A 26,333-nucleotide genomic window follows, 5' to 3' on the forward strand; every position below is an offset into this window, starting at 1 on the left:
TGGATGTTTGAACAGGCTTCGGTTTGATTAATGTTTAAATAATTTTAAATTGCGCTCTGCTTTAAGCAAGCAACAGAAGGCACCATTAATCCGCCTGCTACATCATTCAAACCGCAGATATGCCGCTGAACTTTCCATAGATGCCACAGGATTGAGGTACAGTATCCGCATCACAGCACGGTCAGGATCACTCCCCAGCGCGCACACGCGTGCCTTGTCCCCTGTCCCAAAACACAGCGCCGCCCTCTCCACGCCTGCGCCAGACAGACCCGGCGTCTCGCTTGTGCGGCCTCGCCATGGAGTCCTACGATGTCATCGCCAACCAGCCGGTTGTCATCGACAACGTGAGTAACTCGGGTCCGGGGTGGTTTACAGCATGCACATGCAAGGTGCATGGCTCGTGTATTGTCAGCGGACCTCTGCGGGACCCCCTGGCGTCCCCCCATCACACACCCCAGTCGGCTCAGCCGCACCCCGGCGAGCTGTCGGGCGCCGGAGATGAGGCGGTACCCGAACCCGAGCCCGATCTAGCGGGCTTTGCAGCCACCCGGGAAAGCCCGGGACAGAGCACGGGTCGCAGGCAGACTGTGTCAATTTTTAATCTCGTTTTCCGTTTATGTCTGAAAGAATAGATGAAACGGGATGCTCGGGGGGAGAATCCTTCAATCCCGTTGGACACCTCTCACGCCTATCCATTCGGAAACGGGCGGGTGTTGTCCTCCTGTGGCGAGGTTGATTGGCTGAGGTGTGCAGGGAGCGTCGTCTATGGATATGTTTCCTGTCAGTCCGGGAAAAGCTGGGGTGTTTTTTTTTCAGGGCCAGGGTATTCTTGGAGGTAAAGGATGCTGCTTGGCGAATGAACGGAATTGACAATATTGCAAATCTCGTCGTAAAGCGTATTATTGTGCAGGCCACAGACTCCAGATTTTAAAGTGAAAACTACCGCAATATTGTTAGTTATAACACACACTTATATCATACTACATTTGCAGTTTTTTTGTTTTATAGCCTCCACAAACCGTCTTTTTGCGGTCTGTGAAACTAATAGCCTGTTTTAAAAGAAAATCTAGCCAACACTTCGCTCATTGAAATATTTCCTCTTTTTAGCAATCATAGTTTCTCATAGAATCCTTCATAACCACCTTAACTGTGTCTTTTCGTTGCAGGGCTCTGGTGTTATAAAAGCTGGGTTTGCAGGAGATCAGATTCCGAAGTACTGCTTTCCTAATTAGTAAGTAAAGTTTGCCATCACAGTCTTCGACTCTGTTAGACGTGAAACCAGAGCCGGAGATTTGACGTAATCAGGTTTGGTTTGGTCAGCGAGCGTGACTAGAGTAATTCTTTGCTTGTCCGGCTGAAGTGATTTCCACCAGAAGCGTAACGCTATGTCAAATCTTGCGGTGCGTGTCCCACACACCTCGAGTTCCTTTCTTAAGGAAATAACTCCCATCACAGGACAAAGGATCGCTTTTTCTACAATGCTCTCTTTTCCAGCTTATGAATATCAGATTTCTGCTTAAGCACCGGCGTCACTGTCAGACATGGCAATTCCCACAATGCTTTGCTTCCAGACGCTGCAGTGTTTATGTCTGCTCTGTCTTGTGCTTGGTGTTTTGCAGTTCAGAGTTTTTTTAGATATAATGGACATTTATAAACATTCATAATATAATTATTCATAAACAATGAATAATTAAGAATAAGTATGTGAAATAATAAGTGAACCCCAAGTTCACTTCACACAATTAAGGGGAGGTTAAATAATAGGATAACAAGGAGACAGTGACTGAGTTTATATAACACTGTTCTATATAATTGATCAGAAATGTTGTGAGTTCAGTCTTTACCATACAGGTTAGTGGAAACATGACATGCCATGATCAAAAGAGATTTCAGAGGACCTCAGACAAAGAGGAGTTAATGCTCATCAGTCTGGAGAAGGTTAGAACATAATTTCTAAATGTTTAAATCTCCACCCTTGGACTGTCAGTTGGATAATCTGCAAATGGAAAATATTCGAGACCCTGGTGACTCTACTCAGGATCACTCATTCTGCCGGGATCTCCCTGAGAACATCCAGGAATTCACAGAGATCCCCAGAGGAATGTCTAAAGATCTGCACGTCTCTCTCGCTGCAGATATTCACGCCTCAACCTCCAAGAAAACATAAAACAAGAAATGTCTTCATACGAGGATAACCAGGGAGAGACCACTTCTCTCTAAGGAGAACTGCTGCCTTTCTCAAATTCTCTGTAGAGCACCCGGACAATCCACGAAGCTACTGGAAGAGAAACGTTTTTGTGGCGAGAGCCAAACAGCGCGTTCTAACAGTATAACTCCATCCTGCTATTAAGCATGGTGGTGGAAGTATCTTCGTTTGGGGCTGATTTGCTGTCTCAGGAGACTGATCATTGACACAACCATGAATCCAGGCTTGCAAATTCATTGGCAAATTCTGAAGAGGAATTTCAGGCTGCCCATTCATTAGCTGAAGCAGAAGATCACAAAGATCCTAAACGTAGCAGCAGATCTACATCAGAATGGCTGAAGAAGAAGACGTTTTCGTTGTTTGGGTTGGTCAAGTCAGGGTTTGAAACGTTATAGCCGGACCTGAAGTGAGCTGTTCATGTAAGGAACCCTTTAATATCACCGACTTGAAGCAGCTCTGTAAGGGATGGAACAAAATGGACTAGAAGTCCTCTCTGATGTGAGAGACTGATAAACAATTACAGGAAACGACCTGTTGAAATCTCTGCTGCTCATGTAGGTGCCACCAGTTACTGAATCTGAGGGCTCACGTACTTATCCACACAGCGATATTTACTGTCAGATCATTTTGTTAAATAATCTGGTATATCTTATGCCTTTGATTTATACATTTAATCAGGTTATCTTAATCTTTTATTAAGGCTTTCATATAGATCTAATTACAATTTAGGTCCAAAAATACAAGAATACAACCCAACCCAGGGGAGGCACAGTTGATAGCTTCCAGGATCTTGCTTGTGCTGTGGGCTGAAAGAAAGACTGAGTAGGCCCCGATCATACGTCAACACTGAAAATTCAGTGTGTTTTCTAATGCATGTCTGTTCGCTTCATTAGCATTACAGTCTTCAACTCTGTAATCCACTGTAATGTTTCTTCACACTGTTGTGTCTTTTCTCTGAACATCATACAGGCTGCGCCCCCAGGGTTTTCAGCTGTAGGGCTACTGGTTCGATACGTACTTGGTGGTTTGCTGGAGCTATAGGAATTGCTGTGCCACTGGTTTAGTGATTCCACAGCCAATTTTAAATGCTCCCTACAAACCGCCCTGAAAAAGGTCAGATTATTAATGATGGATCTTTATCCCTTAAAGACGTGGTTTTGTCATTCCTGAAGCAGCCGCTGGCTCAATTAGTGCAGATGAACGTCATCCTGAGCCACTGCTTGAAAGTGTTTAGAAATCCAGAAGGACATGGAATCTGTAGGGCCAGAGACCCCTGCTCTAATGAAAGGGGACGGTCTGAGTTTTTCTTTCCTCTCTGCAACTGAATTGTTAGTTGACTGATTTTAAATAGACTTTCAGTTCTCTTCTTGACTTTACAAAAGACACATCGGGTGTAGCAGGATCAGAGCTGACCCACAGCTCTCCCTGTCCCACCCCACTGTAATCTTTCTTTAATTGCTCAACTTGATCACGACTGCGATCCCCTTCATTAACAGTTAAGATGAACTTAAACTTGAACTTTATTGCCATATGTACCTGGTACATGTACTGGTACAATGGAATTCTTACTTACCGAAAGTCTCTTGATTGTTAAAAAAAAAGTGTAAGACACAAAGTGCAGACAGTGCATCAAGACAGTATACAAACAGTAGACAATGTACAAGTAAACATGTAAACAGTTCAAATGTAAACAATGCAGACGTAAACAATGACTGCAGACGTGCACTAAATAAAATTACAGTGAGGTAGATGGTGTAGGTGTGGTCCGAGGGGCATGGCTAAATGTGTTCGCCAGTCGTACTGCTTGTGGGTAGAAGCTATTGAAGAATCTAGATCGAGTAAGAGTCTATATGCTCTTGTATCTCTTGCCTGAGGGCAGTGGGGTGAAGAGCTCATGTCCGGGGTGGTGACTGTCCTCTGTGATGGCCAGAATTTTACCATGGCAGCGATCCTCATAGAGCTGTTTAATCTCTGTGAGACCATGGCTGATGATCTTCTGGGCCAGGTTCACCATTCTCTGCAGTGTCTTTCTCTCTCTCGAGAAGAGGTGTTGCCGTACCACAGGGTGATTCCGTTGGTGACGACGCCCTTGATGTTGCAGCGGTAGAAGTTCATCAACACAGATACTGGCATCCCCCATCGCTTGAGGCACCTCAGGAAATAGAGGCGCTGCTGAGCCTTCTTCAAGATAATGTCCGTGTTCACAGTCCAGGCTTGGTCATTAGAAATGTGAATTCCCAAAAACCTAAAGCTGGTGACTGTTTCCACTTCCGTTCCATCAATACTGAGTGGGCTCTGAGTGTGCGGCCTGTGTCTCTGAAAGTCCACAATTTCTTTTGTTTTACTCATGTTCAAGTCCAGGTTATTGCTATGACACCACCTCAGCAGCTGTAAGACCTCATCCCTGTAAGTGGACTCGTCATCATCGCTGATCAGGCCTATTATATTGGTGTCATCTGCAAATTTATTGAAGTGGCTGTTGCTGTGTCTTGCTGTGCAGTCGTGAGTGAATAGGGAGGACAACCTTGGACTTTGACAGCAGTCTTGTGGGGCGGCAGTGCTCAGGATGAGTGGTGTTGATGTTTTATTACCTATCCGCACCACCTGTGGTCTCTTGATTAGGAAGTCCAGCAGCCAGTTGCAGACAGAGTTGCACAGTCCTAGTCCCCTGAGCCTTGTCACCAGTTGGCTGGGTATGATGGAATTGAATGCTGAACTGTAGTCCACAGACAGCATTCTCACATATGAGTTCTTAGTGTCCAGGTGTTCCAAGGCTGTATGTAGAGCTAGGGAGACAGTATCATCCACTGATCTGTTCTGGTAGGTGAACTGCAAGGGGTCCAGGGCCTCTGTGATGGAGGAGTTGATGTGTGACAACACCAGCTTCTCCAGGCATTTATTCACCACAGATGTTAATGCTACTGGGTGGTAATCGTTCAGGCATGTCACTTTTGTCTTTTTGGGGAGTGGAACAATGGTGGTTTGTTTGAAGCAGGTGAGGACAATGGACTATGACAGGGAGGAGTTAAAGATCTCCGTAAACACTGTGGTCAGCTGGGCTGCACATATCCTGAGGACGTGGGGTGGTATCCCATCAGGCTAGGGGAAGGGCAGTGCTCTGATCAGCCCCGGAGCGAGTTGTGTGGCTCCCAGGACACACGTGTTGTGACATGTTTCTTCGGGATCTGTGTTCCAGTGTGGGGAGGCCGAAGCACGTCCGCGTCATGGCTGGAGCCCTGGAAGGTGACATCTTCATCGGCCCGAAGGCAGAGGTAGGGATCGCGTCGGGCGACTGCTGTCAGGGACTGTCCAGGACACCAATACGTAACAAGTAGCAGTGTGGCACAGCACTCAGGGCTCTGGGCTTGGAACTGGGAGGTTATGGATCAATTCCAGGAAGGAGATGCTGCTTTGTCCTTCATTGGGTACAAAAGTAAGGGGCCAAATAGAATTAATTAATTAATTCGAAAAGAGTAGGGGTGTAACCCCAGTGTCCTGGCCAAATTTCCCATTGGCCCTTACCAATCATGGCCTCCTAATAATCCCCAACTATGAATTGGCTTCATCACTCTGTTCTCCTCCCCACCGATAGCTGATGAGTGGTGAGCGTTCTGGTGCACTATGGCTGCCGTCGCATCATCCAGGTGGATGCTGCACATTGGTGGTGGTGGAGGGGAGTCCCCATTACCTGTAAAGCGCTTTGAGTGGAGTGTCCAGAAAAGCGCTATATAAGTGTAAGCAATTATTAATTATTATTATAATTAGTAATTAACTAATACTAGAATTGATTAAACATACAGTGATTTGTGTTCCTAGTCTGCTGTTTTTTTTCCTATTAAAAAGTAATTCTGAATTTAGCAGACCTGTTCGGAATGTTTTAAAGACCAGAGCCAGGTGCCAGTACTTGTGCCGGTGCCAGTACTTTTGGACTTTTCAGCAGTCTTTTTGTAGCGAGGCCTAGCAGATCGCTGGATTCCGGTTTGAGAGAGGCCGTCAGTGCCAGACTGTTCCAAGGCCCGGTCTCTGTGCCTCGGAGCCAGGTGTCCTGCAGAAGAGCCAGGGTGCACGTTTCTCCCAGCCTGCAGCCGCTCCTTTAATTCCCACCACTAACCCGGTCACTGCGACCCTCTCCAGGAGCACAGGGGCCTGCTGCGAATCCGCTACCCCATGGAGCACGGGATCGTGAAAGACTGGAACGACATGGAGAGGATCTGGCATTATGTCTACTCCAAGGACCAGCTGCAGACCTTCTCTGAAGAGGTGAAATGCTTCTGGCGTTTCCTGCGCTGCCTTTAGCAGGGGGCTGTCGCATCCTCACTAAATCATTGACTTGAGCTTTAGACAGCAGAGCTTGAGACAGATGGGAAAACCAGTTTTATCGGGGGGGGGGGGTCCTGTGTTGTCCACGATAGTTTCTCAGGTGCCAGTTAGCAGTCAGCCTACACGTTCCTTACTAGTGAATATCGTGGACGCATGTATCGCCATATCCACACGATGGTTAGGGTCTGTAAAGGTGCTCGTGTGTGCTGGAGCTCGAAGATCACTTTTTTTTTTTCTGTCCTTGTCTTCCAGCACCCCGTCCTGCTGACGGAGGCCCCCCTGAATCCTCGGAGAAACCGGGACCGCGCGGCGGAGGTCTTCTTCGAGACCTTCAACGTCCCGGCGCTCTTCATCTCCATGCAGGCCGTGCTCAGTCTGTAGGTGCCCCGCCCGCGGCCGGTGGCCTTTGGTTTAACCACAAACAAGAAAGCAAAACGGCCCGGCTGTCCAGAAGCTGGTACCTGAAATGATCGGGCCCGTGCAGAGGGCGGCTCAGTTGGGTCGTGACTAGAACCTCACTGTGGTTGATTGAGTCCTCCTGCCTTGAACGGCGGGGGACGCTGGCGTGGGGCACTAACCACTGAGGTTTGCAGGTTGTTGCTCCAGACTGAAAACGTCTACCCAATGCCACCTCTTCCTTTGAACTGTAAAACCTTCAAAGGTGCCCTCCCAGCAAAGAGATAACTGACGGTTTGGAGAAATCATGCTTTATGTGCTCCACTGTAAATTAATTATGGAAAGATTTTTCTGAGTAGTTTATTCTTGTAAGCCTAGTATTTTTTGTCCTGTAGCAAAACATTTTGAAAGTCAGCTTTTAATCATTTTAATTCTTAAGAGTGCTTTCTTGTATGTATAGATGTTGGTCTTTGGTGCCCATTCAGCAGTTTAGATATTCAGCAATCTAACTGTATTGGAAGCATAGCTGTCTTACGTTAGATGCTCCAAGTTAAGCATCAGATGTTGTTATATCCATCCATTTTCAAACTGCTTGATCCAATTTAGTGTCGCGGGGGAGACAGAGCATCTCCTGGCTGAGCAGCAGGTTCAAGGCAGGGCACACCCTGGACAGGACACAGAATCAAACACAGACTCGCACACACTCAAACCAGGGCCAGTGTTCCCTCCAGCCAAATTTACCTGCCAGTATGTCTTTGGACTGTGAGAAGAAACCCATGCGAACACGGAGAGAACATACAAACTCCACACGGATAGCACCCCAGGGCCCCAGCACTGCGAGGCAGCAATACTAACCACTGCTCCACCGTGCCATGGTATATTGATATATTTAGGTCTTAGCTAGGAGTGAAAATTAGCCATCATTCACTCATGCAAAAATGAGAATAAAAGGCCTAAAACAAAGCAGCATCACTGTAAATGACTTTACCGGTCGGGTTGGTCTTGTCAATGCATGCAGAACCAGCGGGAGACACACCTGTACTCAGCCCAGCCCATGTCTTTAGTCTGGAGCTTTTTATCGCCCTTCCACTGCAGGAGTCATGTGGAACCAGTGTGCGCTTCCAGACAAAAATACACGCACCTAACAATAATAAAATCAAAGAGCAAATACGAATGATTTCTAATAATAAAATGTTAATAAGAGGTATCCAGGGATTTTTATTTAATTTAATTAATTTAATTTTTGAATATTATGGATTTGTTTTAAATGACAGAGTCTTGGCAAATGAAAATAAGCAGCCTGCTCACAGAGGTAATATGCACAGAGCAGAGCGGTGAACCCGCAGCTCTGTCTGTTACAGCGGTCCTGTGTGTCAGGCGCTTGCTCTAGGGTTGCTTGTTCTAACACGTCCCGGACGTGAGCCAATGACGTTCGGGCCCCTGTGATTGCAGGTACGCCACGGGGCGGACCACCGGGGTGGTGCTGGACGCGGGGGACGGCGTGACCCACGCAGTGCCCATCTACGAGGGCTTCGCCATGCCCCACTCCATCATGAGAATCGACGTCGCCGGCCGGGACGTCTCCAGATACCTGCGCCTCTACCTGCGCAAGGAGGGCTACGACTTCCACACCTCCTCCGAGTTTGAGATCGTCAAGTCCATCAAGGAGGTAGGCGCCGCACAGGCTCACAGGGAGGGCTCCCTCAGCAGGACTGAGTGTGCTGCAGTAGTGGCTCTCTTCTTAAGATCAATCGCTGCTTCTGTCAATGGTGATCGTTCATTCCCCTAGTTTATAACAAATCCCTGCAGTATTAAGAAGAGCAAATTTAAGCAATAGGCAGCACAACCAAAAAAACCCAGCAGAATCAGGTAGCCTTTGATTAACCTGTCAGGGCTGTGCATCGTTCTGCAGGCTGTAATCTTAGGGGTGGAGCAGTGGCTCTGTGGCTAAGGATCTGTGCCTGTGGCTGGAAGGTTGCCAGTTCAAATCCTGCGGCCAGCAGAGGAATCCTACTCCATTGGGGCCCCTGAGCAAGGCCCTTAACCCCAGCTGCTCCAGGGGCGCCGTATAAATGGCTGACCCTGCGCTCTGACCCCAAGCTTCTCTCCCTGTCTGTGTGTCTGTGTCTCATGGAGAGCAAGCTGGGTTATGCCAAAAGACAAATTCCTAATGCAAGAAATTGTATAGGGCTAATAAAGTGATCTTATCTTATAAACTGGCGCTGGAACAAAAAGGATCACTCGCCACCTGTATCTTCATTTTGTACTTAATATGGGTACAAATAGGGGGATTAAGCAGTTACAGAATACTGAAAATACAGATGGGGATAATCAGTAATCAAAACAAATAATCATAACTCTCAGATTGTAAAAGATATGCCAAGATTATACTGGAGTAGGTGCTATAATTAGAGACTAGGGTTCTTAATTCTCTGGCACAGCTCTGATGAAGGTGTAACAGATCAGAGGCAAACTGGGATAAACAGACATGAACAATGACAATGATACATACTTAGCAACACAGCATACAAGTTATGCTATTTTCAAATAAGGAATGTGAGGGCATCTAATCCTGACCATCTTGAAAAATGTACTGGCTGCTTACTTTGTATTCATAAATCCTAACAAGCCAGCAAGAGAAAGAAACCTGCATCCTAAATAAAACAGAGTAGAACCCACAGCTAAATCTCTCTTCCTACATTCCTTCTACGTGCTGCAAACTGAATGGGACCCTATCTCCTTATTCACTTACCAGGAGGGAGTGTGTTAACCTGGGGAACTTTTACGGTGGAAATCAGAGTTTAGATGGCAAATGTTCTTAAATGAGGTTCAAATACTTAATTCGAATCTGGTCTCTAAAGGTTGATCAGAACAAGGTCCTCTTGCTTGGCACGTGCTTTGTACTCTCTCTGTCTCTCTTCCTTGTGTCGTTCCACATCACATCCCTGCTTCTGCCTGCCTCTCTTTTCTCCTGGGTTTCGCTAATAAAAACTCTTAATGGTTTACCACGATTTTAAAGAAGGTAAACCAGATGCTTCCTTTTTCGTCAGTGTGTCTCAGACACCCTCTTAGGCTCAGAAAACACCTTGTCCTTCCTATTCTGTGTTTTAAACAGAGAACTGCAGAAATCGACTCCCAGGACCATTGTTTTCTAGATCCTGAGACACTTCAGTAGCTGTAACGCTGTCCAAGCTTTCGTACTCTGTGTGGAGTTCATTTCTGTGGCTGCTGTCGGGTTTCTCTCTCTCAACAAGCAGAACACAAAATTAAAAAAACTCTATACGATCTCAATGTGAAGAGAGAAACCAGATGATGAAAAGGCCAAAGTGCAGCATCACACTAGAATGTGCTTCCTCTTTTCCGAAGTTGAAGAGTTTAACCCCGCGTATCATACTTTGCCCCCCTGTTTACTGTAAATATGGTCTTGAAAGTTAGACAGCAGTTTATCCAGAGATGGAAAAGGTGGAGTAGGTCTCCTAAAACACTTTGAACATGTTCCCATCCTCGTCATAGCATGGGTATGTGGCAGAATTGTAGTCCAGGCACAAATGCTGCAGTGAACAAAATAAATTTGTCCCTGTGGTGGGAAAAACTTAAATTAATCAAACCTACAGTGTACTTTTCAGTTGTCGTACAGAATCAAATACCATTGACCTTTACCATATACAGTGACTATAGAAAGTCTACACACCCTTTCCAAAATAACACATTCAGTGGCCTAACAGCCTGAACTCAAGACACATTAAATCAGAATTCATTTGACCTTTATTTACATGTTGCAGCACAACCTCCAAGTGAAAACCCCTTTAGAATATTTGAGCTTTTCTTGATTACAGATGGAAAGTTAGAAAAATGGGTTGGAGTGTACACGCCCCTGAGTTAGTACTTGGTGGAGGTGCCTTTTGCTTGAATTATCGTCATATTTCTGTTTGGACAGGTCTGTACCAACACAGCACACCTTGAGTTTTGCCCATTCCCCCTTAAAGTACTGTTAATGTGAGCTGCTCACTCTTACTTAGTGAAGAAGCATTCTCTGAAGTTCATTTGCTTATACTCCTATATTTAGTGAGCAGCCTTATCGCCCTGCAACTCACAACTGGCAACCCACTGAAGCTCAGCAGGTGTGAGCCTGGTCAGTACATGGATGGGAAAAACTAAGGCTGCTGCTGGAAGAGGTGTTAGTGGGGCCAGTAGGGGGTGCTTTCCCCGCTGTTTGTGTGGGTTTGTAGCCCATTAAGATCACAGATCACGCCTTTTCCTCGACCTTGATGACAGTAGTCATGATAACACACAGCGATCTTTCAAATTGAGAGTATGCCTGTTCCCTCTCAAGCACTGGATGTCTCCTTAACAAACGTATAAAGTAAACTGCAACAGGTTGTATTTGATCTTAAATTGGGCGTATTTTTCTTTGTAGTTCTTACTCTTCTGTTTAACCTGCCCTCGTCCCGTTAGGATTTTTCAGTGCCGTTTTATACCCTGGCTTGTGTGAGCAGGGCAGGGATTACCTGGGAGAGGGAGCTGCACACTTGTCTTGCAGGATAAAGGTGGATTGATGGGAGTTGTGCCTGTGACCTGAGCCATCGGTGAGCCATCAGTCATGTACCTCGTTATCCGTGTTTCCTCCAGCGGGCCTGCTTCCTCTCCATCAACCCCCAGAAGGACGAGACCCTCGACACTGAGAAAGCGCAGTACACGCTCCCGGACGGCAGCACCATTGAGGTATCGCGGATGTCGTCTTGGTCAGACGTCCAGCTGGCTGGACAGGTGTGGCTGTGGATTTGGCTGGAGGTCGACAAGGTCGTAGGTCGGGTGGTGAATGAGGCATTAGGCCGTTGTGAAAACCATTGGTCCTGTTGTAGCAGGATCTTTAAAATAGGTGAGCCCAGCCCAGCAGACACACAGCTGTAAGGTTCAAAAACAGCAGTGCGCTTTATTTTCACAGCGCAGGAAAAATCAAACACACCACAACCAAAATAAGACAGAAGCCTAATAACCTCCTGACTAAACTTTTTCTTGGCGTCCCCAACGTACTTACCAGCCTCAAAAGAAACAGGTCAGGTTCTCTCCACAGTTGTCTCACTCCAAGGCTCTTCACAAAGAAGCACTTCAGATCTGACAAAGGACAAACATGGGTGTTAGAAGAAACCGATAGTGCAGATCAAGAATAAGGGGTTTTAAAAGGTAAAAGGCTTTGTATCCGTAAAATCCAGTAATAGAATTAATTATGGAAAAAAGATCTAAAGGAGTACATAATGTTAATTATTTTATGTAAATACTAAGCACATTGGGTGGCATAGTGGTGCAGTGCATTGCTGCCTCACAGCACCCGGGCCCTGGGCTTAATTTCAGACCCGGGGTGCTATCTGTGTGGAGTCTGCATGTTCTCCCCGTGTTCATGTGGGTATCCTCTGGGTGCTCTGGTTCCCTCCCACAGTCCAAAAACTTACTGGTAGGTTAATTAGCTTCTGAGAAGATTGTTCCGGGGGTGAGTGTGTCTGTGTCTGCATCTCCCCAGCGATGGACGGGCATCCTGCCCTGGGTATATCCTGCCTTGTGCCCTTTATACTGTATGTGTAATTCATTATTCAACAGAAAAATGGACAAACTAAATTAGTATTTGGTACATGAACCATTTGCTGTAACCAAAGCTTGTCATCTTATTTCCCTGCTCCTGTGCGGTTTATCCATGAGCAGCTGTGGGATGATTTAGCTCCACAGGCCTGGTGAAATAACAGCGGCAGTTTGAGTGGCTCTGATGTACTTCCAGATTGGGCCGGCTAGATTCCGCGCCCCCGAGCTGCTCTTCCGGCCGGACCTGGTGGGTGAGGAGTGTGAAGGGATTCACGAGGTGCTGGTCTTTGCCATTCAGAAATCTGACTTGGACCTGCGGAGGACCCTCTTCTCCAACATTGTGCTCTCAGGGGGCTCCACGCTTTTCAGAGGTGAGCCGGACACATTTAACCTACTGCCGATCTCAAGAACCCCCACACTCACACCCACACACCACACACACACCACACACACTGTAACATTGACTCACAACAGCTCAGCTACAGACTCTGTTGCACAGAGAGGGCTGCTCACAGACACACACTGGCACCAGAGAGACAAAGCAGCCTGCTCACAGACACACACTGGCACCACAGAGACAAAGCAGCCTGGTCACAGACACACACTGGCACTGCAGAGACTGACAGCCTGCTCACAGACACACACTGGCACCACAGAGACAAAGAAGCCTGCTCACAGACACACACTGGCACCACAGAGACTGACAGCCTGCTCACAGACACACACTGGCACCACAGAGACTGACAGCCTGCTCACAGACACACACTGGCACCACAGAGACAAAGCAGCCTGGTCACAGACACACACTGGCACCACAGAGACAAAACAGCCTGGTCACAGACACACACTGGCACTGCAGAGACTGACAGCCTGCTCACAGACACACACTGGCACCACAGAGACAAAGCAGCCTGCTCACAGACACACACTGGCACCAAAGACACAGACTGCCTGCTCACAGACACACACTGGCACCACAGAGACAGACAGCCTGCTCACAGACACACACTGGCACCACAGAGACAGACAGCCTGCTCACAGACACACACTGGCACCACAGAGACAGACAGCCTGCTCACAGACACACACTGGCACCGCAGAGACAGACAGCCTGCTCACAGACACACACTGGCACCACAGAGACAAAGCAGCCTGCTCACAGACACACACTGGCACCACAGAGACTGACAGCCTGCTCACAGACACACACTGGCACCACAGAGACAAAGCAGCCTGGTCACAGACACACACTGGCACCACAGAGACAAAGCAGCCTGGTCACAGACACACACTGGCACCACAGAGACAAAGCAGCCTGGTCACAGACACACACTGGCACCACAGAGACAAAGCAGCCTGGTCACAGACACACACTGGCACTGCAGAGACTGACAGCCTGCTCACAGACACACACTGGCACCACAGAGACAAAGAAGCCTGCTCACAGACACACACTGGCACCACAGAGACAGACAGCCTGCTCACAGACACACACTGGCACTGCAGAGACTGACAGCCTGCTCACAGACACACACTGGCACCACAGAGACAAAGCAGCCTGCTCACAGACACACACTGGCACCAAAGACACAGACTGCCTGCTCACAGACACACACTGGCACCACAGAGACAGACAGCCTGCTCACAGACACACACTGGCACCACAGAGACAGACAGCCTGCTCACAGACACACACTGGCACCACAGAGACAAAGCAGCCTGCTCACAGACACACACTGGCACCACAGAGACTGACAGCCTGCTCACAGACACACACTGGCACCACAGAGACAAAGCAGCCTGGTCACAGACACACACTGGCACCACAGAGACAAAGCAGCCTGGTCACAGACACACACTGGCACCACAGAGACAAAGCAGCCTGGTCACAGACACACACTGGCACTGCAGAGACTGACAGCCTGCTCACAGACACACACTGGCACCACAGAGACAAAGAAGCCTGCTCACAGACACACACTGGCACCAAAGACACAGACTGCCTGCTCACAGACACACACTGGCACCACAGAGACAGACAGCCTGCTCACAGACACACACTTGCACCACAGAGACAGACAGCCTGCTCACAGACACACACTGGCACCACAGAGACAAAGCAGCCTGCTCACAGACACACACTGGCACCACAGAGACTGACAGCCTGCTCACAGACACACACTGGCACCACAGAGACAAAGCAGCCTGCTCACAGACACACACTGGCACCACAGAGACTGACAGCCTGCTCACAGACACACACTGGCACCACAGAGACAAAGCAGCCTGGTCACAGACACACACTGGCACTGCAGAGACTGACAGCCTGCTCACAGACACACACTGGCACCGCAGAGACTGACAGCCTGCTCACAGACACACACACTGGCACCACAGAGACAGACAGCCTGCTCACAGACACACACTGGCACCGCAGAGACAGACAGCCTGCTCACAGACACACACTGGCACCACAGAGACAAAGCAGCCTGCTTACAGACACACACTGGCACCACAGAGACTGACAGCCTGCTCACAGACACACACTGGCACCGCAGACACAGACAGCCTGCTCACAGACACACACTGGCACCGCAGAGACTGACAGCCTGCTCACAGACACACACTGGCACCACAGAGACTGACAGCCTGCTCACAGACACACACTGGCACCGCAGACACAGACAGCCTGCTCACAGACACACACTGGCACCACAGAGACAAAGCAGCCTGCTCACAGACACACTGGCACCACAGAGACTGACAGCCTGCTCACAGACACACACTGGCACCACAGAGACAGACAGCCTGCTCACAGACACACACTGGCACTGCAGAGACTGACAGCCTGCTCACAGACACACACTGGCACCGCAGAGACTGACAGCCTGCTCACAGACACACACACTGGCACCGCAGACACAGACAGCCTGCTCACAGACACACACTGGCACCACAGAGACAAAGCAGCCTGGTCACAGACACACACTGGCACCACAGAGACTGACAGCCTGCTCACAGACACACACTGGCACCACAGAGACAAAGCAGCCTGGTCACAGACACACACTGGCACCACAGAGACTGACAGCCTGCTCACAGACACACACTGGCACCACAGAGACAAAGCAGCCTGGTCACAGACACACACTGGCACTGCAGAGACTGACAGCCTGCTCACAGACACACACTGGCACCGCAGAGACTGACAGCCTGCTCACAGACACACACACTGGCACCACAGAGACAGACAGCCTGCTCACAGACACACACTGGCACCGCAGAGACAGACAGCCTGCTCACAGACACACACTGGCACCACAGAGACAAAGCAGCCTGCTTACAGACACACACTGGCACCACAGAGACTGACAGCCTGCTCACAGACACACACTGGCACCGCAGACACAGACAGCCTGCTCACAGACACACACTGGCACCGCAGAGACTGACAGCCTGCTCACAGACACACACTGGCACCACAGAGACTGACAGCCTGCTCACAGACACACACTGGCACCGCAGACACAGACAGCCTGCTCACAGACACACACTGGCACCACAGAGACAAAGCAGCCTGCTCACAGACACACTGGCACCACAGAGACTGACAGCCTGCTCACAGACACACACTGGCACCACAGAGACAGACAGCCTGCTCACAGACACACACTGGCACTGCAGAGACTGACAGCCTGCTCACAGACACACACTGGCACCGCAGAGACTGACAGCCTGCTCACAGACACACACACTGGCACCGCAGACACAGACAGCCTGCTCACAGACACACACTGGCACCACAGAGACAGACAGCCTGCTCACAGACACACACTGGCACCACAGACACAGACAGCCTGCTCACAGACGCAGACTGGCACCACAGACAAGTATATGTTGACACTTGGACACTCCTGACTGTAATCCATGCCTGGCCCAGGCTTGATCCAGTAATGTCTGGACGTATGGGAGTCTGCCTGCACTGACAGAGTCACTCCAACAGAGAGACACCCAGAACCCCAGCAGCTGTCTGCTTGAACAGTCAGATTTCTGGTGTATAGGCACTTTAATTGGTAAATGAGTACGTGTGCTGTGTGTTTGGCTGGAATTTGCAAAAAAATACCTTAAATGCTGTGTGTGCAGTACCAGTGAGAATACTCATGGTCCTGCTGCGGATATAGTTATAGTGCCTGGATAGTATTCATCATCACATTTCTACTATAATAACCTAATCAATGGAAACATTCAAATAGAGAGAAAATACTGAGATTCGTAATGCTTTTAATGTTTTTCATGTAGCAGCATTGAAATGACTGTAAAATGTATAAAAAATTGATTTAATAGTATAATTTAAAACATTTACAACAAGATTCACTTTTATGTATTGCAGGCACACAATGACATCTAGTTTGAAAATGTTGTTTTGTTATGTAAAAAGGTGACGCATATACATTCAGATTCAATGAATGTTGTTTTAAACTAGGCAGTAGATTGGAGGGATCGATTGGTTGAATTTATGAAGACTAACAAGTGGAAAAGTGTTTGGTCACATGATTTGTTGTTCTTCGGGATAACTCTGTGTCTTAAAATACTTTGTTTTAGATCAACATGACCTACTGTATATGACCCTGCATGATAGCAGAGTATGTTTTATTCTTATTCACCCTTAAAGCACTGCACTTCCAGTAGGATCTGACACAGACCCTGACTCTGTTCTTACAGGATTTGGAGACAGACTTCTGAGTGAAGTGAAGAAGCTAGCGCCGAAAGACGTCAAAATCAAAGTAAGTTGACAGAGGCTGCCTGGAAAGGGGAGCTAGCCCATGGAGTGTGTATGGATGCATCCGCTCTGTGTTCAAGGCTGACATTCCAGAATGACTACAAATGTTTGGCAGCCATTTGGGAATATACTCATTTGGTTGTGTTTTAGTTACATAACCAATCCTGGGCACATTGGAAGCAGGCCCCTCCATCTCAGTGTAGAGCAGCCAAATCAAACTTCACCTGCGTGTCATTGGGAGGAAACCAGAATCAGAACACAGAACATGCAAACTCCACATAGGTGGACACCCAGAGCCAGAACTGAAGCCAGTATATAGCCACACAATGACAGTACAGAGAGGCCACCAGAGACTCTTCGCTACTTCCTCAGTCCTGCGGTGCTACTATTGCCGAGTCTCTCCTGGAACGGGATTGTTAGCTGGGTAGATAATGCAAGACACAAGGCTCATTGTTCCCAAGGATCTTTCAAATCCAAACAACTACATTTCATTTCATCCAAACTATCTGTAAGGAAAAGACGACCTAAGCTTTAGTTCTAAAAAGTGTCTGCTTCTCTAAGACTTGCCTTTGCTTTTATGAACTCACAGAAATCAGTCTTGCATAAAGAGGTTTGACTTGGTGCCAGCTTGCCCTTTACTGATATGCAGAACCCATTTGCTTAGTTCCCCCTTTCCCTTTGTTTCTGTGAGCTCTTAAGCTTGGCATACTGCTCCCTTCTTTATTTTGGTAATCCATCCATCTATCAGTTTTTTAACCACTTCTTCCAATTCAGGGCCACAGGAAAGCTGAAGCCTATCCTGGCAATCAACTGCTACAAGGCAGGGTACACCCTGGGCAGGACACCAGTCTTTAACAGGGCAGACGAACACACAGGCAAGCACACACTCATACCCAGTACAGTTTTCCCAGATGTCAATTAATGTACCGGTACGTCTTTGGAATGTGGGAGAACACCAGAGCATCCCGAGGAAACCCACATGAACACAGGGAAGGACATACAAACTCCATGCAGACAGCACCCCAGAAATTCAACTCGGGTCTCCAGCACTGCAAGGCCACAATGCTAACCCCTGCTCCACCATGCTGCGTGTTATGGAAATCAAGAAAAACCAATACCTATTGACATAAGAAATCTCTTGGTAATGCACATCTTCTTCATATATACTGTACATCACCCAATCTCTCTGTCAAATCCATTCATGTATCTGATTTTCTTCCCTGCTGTCATTTTCCAGATCTCTGCTCCCCAGGAGAGGTTATATTCCACATGGATTGGGTGAGTTCACTCTCTGCACTCATACTGTAGCTGGAGGGGTATACCTGTTTCCTCACTCCTAATCATCACAGTTATGTCTATTAGACCCAGTGCAGCAGAAACTAGATGTAATTTAGAAATTGTTTAAACACTTAAGATGAGCGAGATCTTTAAGGAGCCCATATTGTGCAAGCACAGACTGGAATTTAGCTAGGATATTGGGGATAACACTAATACTCTTTCTTCTAAATGCTGTGGGGTTAATAATGAATACCTAGTCTGGATGCCTCATTTGAAAGAAGGACAATGTGGACCTGCCCAGCTTAGTTGTCTGAGTGATGACTTCAGGCTTTGAGGTGGAAAAGCTGCTGATCGCCTCATTTCACCATTTTTCAACTGCCTTAGTCTTTGCAGAATTACAGCTTCCACTGTTATTTATCACTGTAGTAAAGATTTTTCTGTGGATGTAGTTTACACCTAAAATTCTTTTCAAATACTGATTATAAGTCCGCAAAATTCTTCCATCCACCCATTTTCTAATTGCTCCATGCGATTCAGGGTGGCAGGGGAGCCAGACCCTATCAAGTAAGCTATGGGCATGAGGTGGGGTATGGGTCTCCAGTCCATTGCAGGGCACACAGAAACAAACACACACTCACGCCAGGGAAAATTTTCCCACAACCTAATTAACCTCCCAGCATATGTTTAGACTATGAGAGGAAACTGGAGAACTCAGAGGAAACCTACGGGTCTATGTGGAGAACATGCAAACTCCACACAGATAGCACCCCAGGACTGGAATTGAACAAAGGGCCTGCAAAGTTATAGTGCTAATCGCTGCACACAAATATTACAGTGAATTCATGAAATCCTTGGTTACTGACAAGCCAATTTAACCTCTGCTGTGGAAATATTTTATAATGGAATGCATAGAATGCAGTGCATCCAGAGACTAGGTAGTCTGTGGTTTAATATTAAGTGCTGATTACCAGGAAGTTCTCGGTTCAAGGCTTGTCTCTGCCACCAACTCGTGTGTAACAACACTGAACCTCCCTGTTCCCTGTGGTTCGGAACGGAAGTTTCATTGTGGTGTCCTGATCTAAGTGTCTCTGCAGAAAGAATTTGCACATCTGACCTCTGGTCTGAGAAGCTGTTCAATGAAATGAATTTTGTACTAAATAAGTAATTATTATTGTATGTGTTGCTCTGTATCCTTTTACATTGTTAATGGTAGCCATTCACAAAGTGATTTCTGCCTATAAATGTACAGATTTGTACGTGTTTTAGAGTAGAGTCTGACATGCCTGCTGTGAGTTCCGGGAATCTGGAATGTCTGCTTCTCTTCCATAGGACATGAAGTCGACAGCCTTTCTCTTCCACGCTTGTCGTGCGTCCGCTGGCTCCTGGGCCGTGACGTGTTCTAATATGTCCTTCTTTCCCTGCAGTGGCTCCATCCTGGCCTCCCTGGACACCTTTAAGAAAATGTGGGTGTCTAAGAAGGAATATGAGGAGGACGGCGCCCGAGCTATCCACAGGAAGACCTTCTAACGGGGCGCTTTCGGCCCTGTGAACTGCTTTCACTCCTGGGGGGGCGCTTGTCTGAGGGCTGGTGTGTAGCTGTGACTGCAGGACTGGATGTGAAGAGTGACGTGGAGAAAGAGAGAGAGAGATCTGGGGGCCGGTGAGCCGTGGTGACAGATTCCTATCAGTCTGTCGGAGGAAAAGATAAGATAAGATCCCTTTATTAACCACATACAATTTCTCGTATTAGGAATTTGTCTTTTCGCATACCCCAGCTTGCTCTCCATGAGACACACAGACAGGGAGAGAGAAGCCTGGGGTCAGAGCGCAGGGTCAGCCTTTTATACGGGGCCTCTGGAGCAGTTAGGGTGAAGGGCCTTGCTCAGGGGCCCAGCGGAGCAGGATTCCTCTGCCAGCCGCTGGGTTTACGAACCAGCAACCTTCAGCTCCTTAGCCACAGAGCCATCTGGAGTCCTATATCTCCATATCTGGAGTCCTCCTGCCCTGACCCCTCAACGCCCTCTGTTTGTTTTGTAAAGCCCCTCCACCCAGCAGCGTGGTGCACATTTAGGGTGCACTCTGGGTTTCGGCTCGGCCATTAAGCGTCCTTCAAGATCTCCGGATCAGCGCTGCTTCACCGCGCTGAGCTGCTCCGGCTGCTGCTGAGTCGGGGGTTTTAGAGGAAGCTCTGCTGCCGACATGGTGGGGGTTTTGAAAGCTGTTGATAAGCTAGTTGGTCTGTGCAAGTGTGTCTCTATTTATGCCTTAAAGGAATAGTCCAATATTTCAGGAGGAGGTGTCCCTGAATAGAATATAGAGTACCCAAGGCTATATAGTTTGTTCTCCTGTTTGAGACTTTTAGACATGAGCGTAGGGTCACGTGGTTTGTAGTATGAGCAGATGATGATGGTAGAGGAAGTTCTAGCAGTGGAATTGGGAGGGGGGGGGGTGCTTTAATTTTGATGTGGATGTATTTGGCCTTACCACTAGTTTCACGAGCACAATCTCTCCGAATGACTACAACGGCCTCCTGTTAGCCAAAACTGTCCCCCATTGCTTGCCCATATTATGTACCTGCTGTTCTGCAGAGTGTCTGGGGTAGGCGGTCAACACCCTGCACAACGTGTTAATGTTATAAGAAACATGGTTCCCAGATCCCCAGAATGATTATGACATGCATTGCTTTTGACATATCAGGGTTTGAAGCAAGTCGCGCTGTGATGTCACTGTGCTATGCTGGATGTAGGTCATTTACTACAGTAGGGTCTTCACTTTTGCAAAGGTTCAGAGTAGATAACTGGCAAATTTGCATATAACCTAGTCCACCTCTATACCATCTCATAATGCACTACAGTATATAGTATGTATGGTTCAAAGACATAAATAACCCTCACTTATATGATAATTAAAGAAGTTCAAGTAGGTAGCTGCGTCAGCATGCGTAGGCTGCAAAGGACCAAGTAAAGGTTTATTCCAGGCTGAAAAGACAGAAAAGAGACACAGTGTTTCGGCTGTGGATCTACTTCGCCTGACACCTGAAGAAGGCTCCACAGCCAAAACGTTGTGTCTCTTTTCATTTCTTTTCGGCATGGAATACACCTTTACCTGTCCCTTTGATAATTAAATTACTAATGCATTGGCTTCATGCTAATTAAAATAACATTGATCAGCTAAAACAAACAACAGTAATCACAAACATATTAATCAGTTAAAATATACAACATGAATTCCTCCTCTGCGTCCAGAAACGGGCAATAAAACTGTCAGTGAGCCTGTAGAGTCGTCTCCAGATTGTCATTCCCCACACCATCACCACAGAACCAGGAGTGTCTGTTACAATACAGAAAGAAGACCACGCTGAGATGCGGACACTGGTCAGTGGGTACTTGGGCAGGGGGCAGGGACAGTCTTGGTTACCAACAAGATTCATCTCACCAACTAGAATAGTCTGTTGCGCCACTGATCTGAAAGTTGCTCTCAGCCACCTTCAGCTCGGTTTCATCCTGCTCTGCCGTTCTATCCAAGGCCGTGTCGGCCAGACTGAAGCGCGACTTTGCAACTGTGCAATTGTCGAGACCCTGCTGGGCCAGTCTGTCCCATTGCGTTTTCCCAGAGCTTCTCGGCATGTTTAGCAATGAGAGTTTGTTAGTTACCTTACAGTGAACCATTGCACACAGGTACCATGCTGATAACCTGCAAGTCAGTTTTAGTTTCATGCTACAAAAGGGTACTTTTAATAGAAATTAGCCCAATTTTCCAAGCCAGATAAATTTGTTACTTTCCTAGCCAGGTGTATTTGTTTTAGTTGCCAAAATGTTGCATTTGTTAGTTGATGTATAAGCACAGGTGCCTGCCCTGACATTAGTGCTCATTACAGTCAGGTTCTCACATGTCCTTGGCTCGCCGTTATTTGTTATTTGGAATTATTTCTCTTTTCGGAGAATCTGTAGAGCAGTCGACTTGTATGAGATGTAATTATATTGTCTGCAGTCTAGGGCATCTGTCCAACATGTCCTGTGTAACAGCTTGTCAGTGCGGGCTTTGTCCTGTAGTGTAGATTGTGAGGGAGCAGACCCAGGTACAGTATTCGCTGCTGGTGCCCAGGTGTGTTATTGACACAAGTGGTAGTTGGTGATCTTTACAATATTTACAAAATTCAGAACAAAATAAATGCCTGCTCCCTTCTGGAGTCCTTTATAACAGCTCTAGTTCAGGCTAGACTGTAAATGGATCTCCAAAGTGACAAAAACAATCGCAGATCCATTGATATTTTATAGAAGACATCCTTAACTAGACCTATACTTTTGTTCTTTTACCAACACTTTCTTTTCAGGTACTTCAATTTGGACAAAATAGTCCAGGGATGTTTTTTGCCACACCCTTTTACAATCCTGTGGACACAGGTTTACTAATGATATCAGACAGGTCACAAACGAGAGGAGCCATTTGGTTCATCCGGGACTGTTTGATGTTGTTAAAAACAACAACAAAAAATGCTTTGAAAAAGTATTTGAGAATGATCCTGGAGGTACTGAAAGTGCACAGGAGTTAACAACCTCAGACACCATCACTGATCTTCATTTTGTCCAAAACAATCAAATAAAACACTAGTTAAACACACAGCAGTGTGAAGCGTCATTTGAACCCCTTTAGATCTGTATTTGTTGGGCTTTGCTCATAGAAACAGCCCATCGCTGTAGATATTATTTGCTTTTGTGAAATCATTTTACATGCAACACATTCAAATTTGGCACAGTTCTGCATTCCTTTATAATTATCCTTGGAGATTATTCCCTTAGAATATGGAAGTTCAGCCCAGTTTTCTTCTTCCATGATGGAACAGCAAAATAAAATGTAAAATTTTCCAAAAAGTAGCAGATATTTACCAATACAGTATGTTGCTTATTTCCAATGCACAATTTGAAAAGTCACCAAATAAGGAAGACAGATAATTTTCTTATATAAAATTGATTTCCATTTGAGAGGTTGTGGTTTCAGATGCATTAGTGAGGTCAATAATAGTGCAGCAATTTGATGTTGTAAATAAACACAAGAATAAAAAAGTGGTGCTCAGGCCTTTTTGATAAAGGTGCAAAATGTAACCAGTATAAGAAAACAGATCACATTCTTGATTACTGGTCACCAATCTTTCTGTTGAGTCTGCATTGTTTTGTAAGTGCTTTCAGACTGGGGAAGATTTGGCACGCACTGTACAGTAATTTAATGTGAAGATCCTACCCCCAGCACTGATAATGCTTTGCTAGCATTGAACAACCCACAGCAGCTGTAAGTGTGGGCAGACACAGACAGAAGCCTCCATGGCGACATTGACTGACCTGGATATCAGATGACTTCTGCAGTAGGAAGATTCACGCTCAGAGAACAGTATTGCTGGAAGCAAACACTCCATTTTTTCGACCTACTTTTGTCTTATATTCACAGGCAGGGAAGCACTGTTTGAATCTTTTTCAGTTGCACTGCACTTCATCATATTTTGTTATGCATGTTGGATTTGTCCTTAATCCCTCTCATTTGGGAATCTCCTCTTTTTAAAGGGATTCCTGCCCTTAATGTACTACTGATGTGAGTCCAGCACGATGTATTCGATCGTGCAGCACAGTGCAGAAGGACCATGACGTCATGCTCCTAGAGCCCTCAGCGTGTTCTTTCTGGCTGGTGTCCGTATTCCGCATGAGGTTAGACCAGGGACAAAGGGACTGTTTGTCCTGAACGCTCAGAAGAGGCACGCATGAACAGTTGCATGGCTGGAATGTAATCCGCACATATGACTTTGCTTTCTGGGGCCAGGCTGACTGGTTTGGGTTTGAAGTGTGAAGGTGATGTGTCTTGGATGGGGCTTTGTTTAGAAGGTGAGGCAGAAAGAGTAGTCAAAAAGACTTTGCTGTGAACCACCCCTTCCCATCATTCTGGGGAATTGTTTTTCTCAAGGTTTGGATTTACTGTTTAGTTTATTTGATGTTTTTGCAGTTGTGATTGTTTTTCATATCTCAGTTAAACCTTATGGAACTACCCACCCAATTTAAGCCAATAGCTTTGTAGCATGTCACAGGCGGCACCACCCCGTTTTCATCACTGATTAGAGGGAGGTGCTTCCCTCCCCAACAGCAGCGCAGGTCACAGGCGTCGCTGTGAGCCAGGAGAGCCCTGGCTGACTAATCCCTCTTTAAACTTGGCAATACTCGGCTATTTGCGCACCTCAGCTCCGTTCAGGTACATAGTGACGTAACCCAGACTCTAACCTGTGACATCTGAATCATAGCGCTCAACCTGCAGTCAGGCAGACTCCTTTACCTTTGAGGGGAATCCTTGTGTTGAGGGTTTAAGAATACCTTTGCAAGCTGGTTCGTTTCATCTGGTAAGGATGTGGAGGTCTTTAAGGCACAGGGCTGCACTAGTTTTCTGTGCTTGCCATGCTGTTGGTAACTTTCAGCTTGAAAACCTTGTATATTTGGAGTCAGAATGAGCCAGAACCTACCAGATCACAAGTTTAATGGATTTGTCTGAAGTGGGTCACAGGGGATGGTGTGTAGCAGAATTTAGACAAAGATGGACAGAAAAAACACCTTAATCCCTCATTGGACTATATTTATTTCTTAAATTGTTAAATGTTGTACAAGGTTCAGATTGCAAATTCTCTACATTTTTGGTCCTTGTCTGTAAGTATCCAGGGAGCTCTAGTGTCAGTTTAAGAAGGGCAGTTGCCACCATCCTGCTGTTATGTAGTTTTTGATCTTTTAAATGCTTGCCGAGGTCTCCAGTGACATTGATTTGTTTTGTTAATTTGTACAGTAGTTGAGCAAAAATCATTCCAACTTTCTAGACGGCACTGCCTGCGGGGGTCACATCATTTACAGGAATGTGCTTAGTAGAGATGTAGCACGTTCCTCTCCGGTATAAGAACAGAGGTGTCAAACAGTCTCTTTGACCACAAACAGCCACCCTAAGGCCGTGATATTCATTCCTAGTCCTGGAGGGGGTGTTCTGCCTTCTGGTTTCCATTCTGTCCTGGACTCTTAATGACTTGTTTTGGTCTATATTGCACTGTTTCCAGATCTTTTAATAATAATATACAGCAACTGTCATAACACTCTTTACTCACTGACATTAAATTACCCATAAAAGATAGTGGACTGCAATCCTACTGGACTACAGGGAACATCACTGGCCTTAGGAGTTTATACCATAATGCTACACAAAGGATGTCCGTTCTAAATTTAAATCAGCTGGCTGTATAAGAAGGCATATGCCCTGTGCATTTACTCTCAGCAGGTGTCGCTGTTGCACACAATAATAGTGGTTTTGAACCTGTTGGTCTGGAGCCTTTTAATGAAAGCTACAGCATAGACTTGCATTAATAGAATTCTTTTTAGCAAGAGAGAACTAAACAGATTTCATACTTTCACTTTTCCTTTGAGTGACAGCAGGCAATTGTGTCCTTGTTTGTCCTTTTGAGCTTCGAGCTTCAGTAATGGGCTGCCCTGGTTTAGCTGTTTATTCTATAAGCTTTGGTATCACACTGTACACAAGTTACAATCGCAGACCTGTAGTGTCACTGTACTTGGAACAAAACCTTAATAAAAGCATTCATGCACGAAATGTTGTCATTTTTCCAGTATGTTTCAGCCTTCCGCATTTTTAGTTTTAATTCCGACAGCAGAATGTGAGGGAGCAGGGAGTACACAGTCTCACAGTACTCACCCTGCTGTCCACTTCACCTTACAGCCTTCAGTTCACAAGCAGGATAGCAAACACAGAAAT

General features: G+C 46.7%; 1 protein-coding gene across 1 annotated transcript; it reads left to right on the forward strand.

Moving 5' to 3' along the window:
- The first annotated feature begins 296 nt into the window (after nt 1-296).
- LOC148835116 (alpha-centractin) lies at nt 297-26,171 on the forward strand. The gene is made up of 11 exons (XM_088916411.1): nt 297-344; nt 1,167-1,231; nt 5,403-5,478; nt 6,341-6,466; nt 6,779-6,903; nt 8,375-8,591; nt 11,552-11,644; nt 12,693-12,867; nt 17,219-17,280; nt 18,514-18,554; nt 19,979-26,171. Exons 1-11 carry the CDS (start codon nt 297-299, stop codon nt 20,079-20,081), a joined length of 1,131 nt encoding a protein of 376 aa, XP_088772537.1. The 3' UTR covers nt 20,082-26,171.
- The last annotated feature ends 162 nt before the right edge of the window (nt 26,172-26,333 follow it).

Source organism: Atractosteus spatula, chromosome 5 (assembly GCF_055471065.1).
Source record: "Atractosteus spatula isolate fAtrSpa1 chromosome 5, fAtrSpa1.hap1, whole genome shotgun sequence".
NCBI lineage: Eukaryota > Metazoa > Chordata > Actinopteri > Semionotiformes > Lepisosteidae > Atractosteus > Atractosteus spatula.

Bases quoted from the DNA above. Each gene is read 5' to 3' on its own strand.
- LOC148835116 (XM_088916411.1), top strand. From the start codon at position 297: ATGGAGTCCTACGATGTCATCGCCAACCAGCCGGTTGTCATCGACAAC. The intron at 11,645-12,692 runs GTATCGCGGATG...ATGTACTTCCAG, and splicing joins CGGACGGCAGCACCATTGAG to ATTGGGCCGGCTAGATTCCG. The intron at 17,281-18,513 runs GTAAGTTGACAG...GTCATTTTCCAG, and splicing joins CGAAAGACGTCAAAATCAAA to ATCTCTGCTCCCCAGGAGAG.